Source organism: Enhydra lutris, unplaced genomic scaffold, assembly GCF_002288905.1.
Source record: "Enhydra lutris kenyoni isolate GAN:26980312 unplaced genomic scaffold, ASM228890v2 scaffoldscaffold10, whole genome shotgun sequence".
Lineage (NCBI taxonomy): Eukaryota > Metazoa > Chordata > Mammalia > Carnivora > Mustelidae > Enhydra > Enhydra lutris.
The window spans coordinates 44,695,897-44,702,201 of NW_019154094.1; the positions used below are offsets into that span (position 1 = coordinate 44,695,897).

At 52.6% G+C, this 6,305-nt stretch overlaps 1 protein-coding gene across 3 annotated transcripts in view; it reads right to left on the reverse strand.

Moving 5' to 3' along the window:
• Positions 1 to 5,927, reverse strand: part of LOC111144255 (solute carrier family 6 member 6) — an 83,429-nt gene extending 77,502 nt beyond the window's left edge. The window contains exons 1-3 of one of the 3 annotated variants that reach the window (XM_022498477.1): positions 5,827 to 5,927; positions 5,640 to 5,789; positions 4,162 to 4,174 (exon numbers count right to left, since the gene is read on the reverse strand). In XM_022498477.1, coding sequence (XP_022354185.1) covers positions 4,162 to 4,174; positions 5,640 to 5,789; positions 5,827 to 5,927 — 264 coding nt within the window. Of the gene's footprint in view, positions 1 to 4,161; positions 4,175 to 5,639; positions 5,790 to 5,826 lie in introns of those variants that run through there. The other 2 variants (XM_022498478.1, XM_022498480.1) reach the window with 2 other exon arrangements.
• Between the last annotated feature and the right edge of the window lie 378 nt (positions 5,928 to 6,305).

Sequence of the window (6,305 nt, forward strand, 5' to 3'; positions counted from 1 at the left end):
GGGGGGGGGGGGGGGGGGGGGGGGGGGGGGGGGGGGGGGGCTTTGCATTCACTGGGCAGGAAGCGCTTGCGTGATTTAACACAGGCCAGACTGGGTCAGTGACTCCCAAATGCAGACCAGCCATTCAGAGTGGCCTGGCAGATTTGTACGTTCAGACAAGCAGCAGTTCCACAATGGTCTGTTGTTTGAAGAGTGAGCGGCAAAGCAAGAACACTATGATGCAATTTTTGATAACACCAAAACAAAACTACAGCTAGCTTGCTGAACATATATCCTAAACAGCCCCAGATCAACAAGGAAATCAAAACTGAAATGAAAACTGATCTAGCAAGTAATAAAAAAGGATCATCTATGTTCCTGTAGACAGCTGAGGGAGACAGTTAAAGCTGTATGCAGAGGAAAATGTATAATCTTATGGGCCTTTACTGTTATTAGAGAAAAAGACAGACAGAATGAAGATTAGAGTGCACTTTTTTAAAAATCATCTCTGAGGATCACTTTTAGTTTAAACAGTTTTGTATTGCTTGAGGTGTATTATTATTATTATTATTTTTTTAAAGATTTTGGGGCACTTGGGTGACTTAGTCATTAAGCATCTGCCTTCAGCTCAGGTCATGATCCCAGGGTCCAGGGATAGAGCCCCACATTGGGCTGCTAGCTTGGTGGGGAGTCGGCTTCTCCCTCTCCCTCTGCCCCTGCTTGTATTCCCTCTCTCGCTGTCTCTGTCAAATAAATAAATAAAATCTTTTAAAAAAGAAAAAAAAGATTTTATTTATTTATTTGAGAGAGAGGGAGGAAGCAATCATGAGCCAGGGAGAGGGAGAGGGAGAAGTAGGCTCCCCCCTAAACTGGGAGCCCAATGCAGGGTTCAATCCCAGTACCCTGGGATCATGATCTGAGCCAAAAGCAGATGCTTAACCACCTGAGCCACCCAGGTGCCCTGAGGTGTATATTTTTGTAACTAAAAGAATTCTTTGACAATCTCTCATGAAGTTAACATCTGTGGACCCTAGGACCCAGCAGTCCCATTCCTAGAAAAATGGACAATATAAGCTCACTGAAAGACTTGTACAGGAATGCTCAGAGCAGGTTTATTCATAATCACTGCAAACTGGAACCACCCCAATATCCATCAACAGGTGAATCCATACAATGGAATACTATTTAGCAATAAAAGGAATCACCCTCATGATAAATTCCATGATAAAATCCATAGCACAGATAGATCTCAAAAATATCAAACAGAAAAGAAGCTAGATACTTAAGAGCTATCCACCACACAAGTCCATTTACATTAAGTTCTAGGTTTGGCAAAACTAATGTAGGGTGATAAAAATCAGAAACTCCTCGCCTCCAGGAGGGGAACTAACCTCACAGCTGGAAATATTCTCTATCTTGATCTGGGTGGTAGTTACACAAGTGTATACATTTGTCAAAATTCATCAAATTGTAACAGAATCTTTGCATTTCACGACACGTAAATTGTATCACTATTTAAAAAAATTCTTTTAATTAAAAAAAAAAAAATGACAAAATTTAAAAATACAGATTCCCAGGCTCCATGTGTGGATGCTAACTCCACACAGGAGTTAGCTGTCCGTGTGTCCGTGCTAAACCTGGAAATTTTAATTTGAAAAACAAACAAACAAACAAACAACAACTCGAGTCATTCTCTGCCTGATTAGAGTTGCCGCTGCCCAGCCCCTGGCCCCCTACACTCCCCTTCCCTTTTATTGTTTTGGGTGATTTGTTGTTTGTACATTGATTTTTACAAAGGAGTTGGTTGACTCACAGAGCTTCAGAAACAGCACAGCAATTTCCATTCTCTCTGCCCTTTCTCTCAGCCACCCATAACCCCTGCGCCTCAGCTCAGGTTTTCCAAATGAAGCCTCTGACTAGGTAAGGTGGGAGGGGAAACCCCAAAGTCCTGTCCAGGGCAGACATAATTCACCCTAAAGACTCCTGGGCTTCATGCTCCCAGGGAGGTCAAAGCCAGTAAGTTAATGGCCTGTGTACCTATTAAAACAGCATGTCCAGGCCTTCACCCTGTGTTTACAAAAAGAGCTCAGGGCAAGATTCACTGGCACGGAAAATGCTTTGTGCCCTGACCAGCGGTGGCCTGGCCACCCTCAGTTTCCTGGACCCTAGCTTAGTTCCCCACCCATCATCAGGGGGTCTTCTGGGCTCCTGGGTTTAACTAGCTTTTCCACTGCTGTCCCCAAACACAGTCTGGTGCCATTCTATCCCTGCTGCCCTCAGAATAAAGTTCAAGCCCATTTACCCAGTGCTCAGACCCTTCCACCCCCTGGCCCCCGTTTTCTCGGGCAGGAACCCTGCAAAGCCTATTCTACAAAAACACCTGGCTATTTCATGCCACTGTTCCTTTGCACCTGCTATGGCCCCTGCCCAAAATGCCAGCCCATACTGTTCCTCCACCCATCCACTCACAGAAGATGCCAGCTCTGACATCACCTCTTTCAAGAGGCTGAAGTGCCCCATGCCTATGATCTTGCCATCAGTGCATACCTGGCCACCTAAGTCCTCACAGCATGCCTTGGATGGCAAGGTCACTGTCCTATCTCCCTCTGGGCTTTGAGCACCTGGAAAGCCAATATTCTACCCCAAATCCAGGGTCAGGCCAGAGCTGACCTTAGCAAGATTTATTAAACAGCTAGTGAGGGACATTTAAGAAGAGCTCTCTTTCACACTCAAAGGTCCCCCTGGGCATTTCCACAGCCACAACTCCTCCCCAGAACCCATACATTCAAACAAACGCTTGGGCCAAGATAAGCTGACCATTGCAGAGGACAGGAGGAGACCGAAAGAATCTGACTCTCGCTTCTGACTTTCTGCAGGAGTCGATTAGCCTGCACTGCCGGGGTGACCCTGGGCTTCCAAGGCCAGCCCTCTATTCCTGCCCAGACCCCCTCCAGCTGTGGGTATGCTGCATTCTGCTTCTTGTAATTAATTTGTCAGCTCTTTCCTATACACTCGAATGCGTTTAATGACTCACAAGTGTCTTATCATTTCAGGACCTTTGGAAAGACTCTCAGAGAAGTTCAGCTCCCAAGTCCTCTGACAGGTTGACAGGCAAACAAGCTGGGAGTTAGAAAATATCGTCATCAGTGTCCAAAGCCTCCTGTGGACTGACACTTGTGCAAGAAGAGTGGAAGAGCCTTCCCAGAAAGCACACGGAAGGGAGAATGAATAACGAGGGACAGAATCAAGGGGTGAGGTGAGTGGATCCCACGCACTCTCTCTCCAACCCTGAGGACTAGGGCATCTTTGTCCCTTGTTTTCCCCAGGTCTCAACGGCAATCCAAATTCAACTCCTCAGCACATCAGTGATTCAAGCTCCTTGGGGCCAAAACTCACAGCTGGCCGAGGAAAGACCTTTGAGGCCCACTTCATCCACAGTATGATCAAGGCAAAGTCCCCTGGGTAGCTCTCAGTTTGCACATCTCTAAAATGGGCACTTCCACCAGGCCTCCTGACTCTGTGAAGCAGATGTGACCCGATCACTGCAGGACAAGAGGAGAGAACTGGGCAGAAGAGGTCCACTGCCGCTGCACTATGGGCCAGTAAAAGGGTATCCCCGAAAGACAAAAGCTCAAGAGTGCACCTTGGCCCTGCCATATACCAGTGACCTGAGACCTTGTGACACCCTCTAATCGGCAGCTACGAAGCCAGAGGCCGGCTTTACAGCTTACCGCAGGCTTATTCATCCTCATCTCCCTCAATCCCCTCAAGGACACAGAGAGGCCGGCACTGGCGTCCTTGCTGCCCAGAGAGCCAAGCTGAGGTTCAAAGAGGCCAAGAGAATCACCCAAGGTCACCTACTGATGAAGGCACAGTAATTGCGGCACAGTAACTGAACAGAGCTCCCTGGGGACATGCTCCTGCCTCTCAGTCCCTATTTACCCCATAACCAGTCTACTCCACCCATTTTATAGATGAGGAAACTGAGGCAAAAAAAAAAAGGGTTGCACAAGGTCAAGTGGGTAGGGGCTGAGCCAGGCCTAAGACCTCTAGTCACTCTGCCGATCCCACCCTATGGTGGTTCTTAGCCAGGGCCCTCGGGCATCCCTCTAGTCTCCCCAACACCATCCTGATGCAATTTCTTCCCCCACCCACCCCCGCACCTTCTCATGCCCACCCCACACTCCCAGGATGACTCCCTGGTCGAGAGTGAGGCAGGCGGTTGCTAAGCACTCACCCGCTCTTTCTCACAAAAATAAACTCCTTCTGGCTGGGAGACTCTGGATGAGATCCCCTCCCTTCTAGCCAAGAAAAAATTAAAAAGAAATTTTAAAAAGATCTCCTCCATGACATTTATTTAAACGCCAGCAGTGCCAAAGCGTGGGCCAATTTACCGAAGCCCAAATTCGTGGAGCCACGCGAAGCCAGCCACGCGCCACTAAACCTCAGCCCAAAGACCCCCATTCAAATGTCTGGGCAGTTACTGAGCTGATTTATTTCTCCACGCAGGAAACGGGGGCCAGGGCTGACTCCCAAGCTGTGGGGCTGGTCCTAGGGGACGCCAGGATCTGGCAGGGGCCACGCAGTGACCAAAATAGCCAGGCCGGTGGCCCTGCCCAGCACACACCTCCCTATGAACGCCGGGGCAGGGGGTGGCCCACAGGTCTCCCCTCCAGTTTAGGCTGAAGCTTTGGGGCTATCGCAGAAGGTTCCTAAGATTCTCTATTTGGCTTCCCTGCTGGGAGGGAGAACGAGAGAACCTCTTGCTTAAAAGAGGAACCCTCAGAAGGAAGGAGAAAAAGCCAGAGAAGGATGTGTCCTGCTGTCCCTGCCTGCTGCCCATTTGGCCCCCAGCTGGGCCTCGGGGCCTCCGTCCTGCCACTCAAGACAGCTAGACGTTGGCACTGCCACCTGCACGCCACACACGGGCAGCACCCTTGGAGCCATGCCCCCCTATCACCTCGCCCGAATCAGTGCCGGCCCTGAAGAATCAGCTCCGGCTGTTCGGCCCTCTAGGCACTGGGGACACTCCCTCAGGTACACCGAGGACACACAGGCGCCTGCAACCAGGGGCCCGGAGACACAGCCACGCTCAGGGACACACACGTGCACAGCCAGGTACTGGGTGACACAGTCACATACAAACAGGTTCACACCAGACACACACCGGGACAGACATCCTAAGACACACGGTCACAGCCACACTCAGGTATCACAGACACGCCAGAATACACAGACATACACAACCCAAGAAGGCACAGAACAGCAGGCATACACTGGGACACACGAGTGCATGTTGCTGGAGAAATGAAGGAACAGCCACCCTCGGAAACACACGGACACACATGGACATGGAGACATACAGACATACAGACACCCAGTTGTCTCACCCAGTGAGACAGAGACACCAGCACAGACACACACACACACACACACACACACACACACACACACCTGCCGCCTGCACGAAAAGCCCAAGCCCTTTTGCTGGGGAAACAATAACAGCCCCGCCAGCGGGTCTGAGCGGGCGACCCTCCGTCCCTCCTTCGGTGGCGAGAGGGACGCCGGAGTGGGGGTCAATCGGCAGGGAGGTCGGGGCTGGCTGGAGAGCGGGGAGAGAGTGGGGGCTCCGCGCGCCCGGCTCCCTGTCCCTCGGGTACCTGGGGCGGCCGCGGCGCTGCGCTCGGCTGCACTCGGTTCCACCGGCCGGGGGCTGCCCTCCTGCTCGGTCTCCGGCCCGCGGGGTCCGCGCTCCTCGCTCCTTCTCCGCGTGGCTGGGTGTCTGGGCTCGCGGTCCTCGGGGCTCGGAGCTGGCAAGCGAGCGGGGCTGTGGCCAGGGCCCGGAGCTCGGCGCTGGCGGCGGCGCGGAGGAAGCGGTAATTTATAAGCGGCTTCTTCCTGACCTCGCGTGTCTGTTGTCTGAGCAGGCAGCTCTCAGCATCACCCATCCTGCTGGGTGGAAAAATACCAGCTTGGCCGGGCCGGGGGCGGGGCCGGGGCGGGGCCGGACGCCCAGCCCCGCCCCCCCATGCGGACACACACATACACACACGCGCGCACACATACACTCGCACACACCGCACACGCACGCGCGCACGGGCTCGGACAAAGAGCCCGGGCTCGCCGAGCGCGCGCGCACACACCCTCGTGCCGCGCGGCGAACACTCGGCCCACTGCTTTTCCCCATTAGAGCACACTTTTCGAGGAAACCCTTCACTGCAAACGCTGGTGCCCAGTGGTACAGCCAGTCCTCAGCCTCCTCCTGCCTCCGGATGAAGAGCAGGGGAGCCCCCGGCCTCGATTCACCCCCTCCCCTAACACCAGCC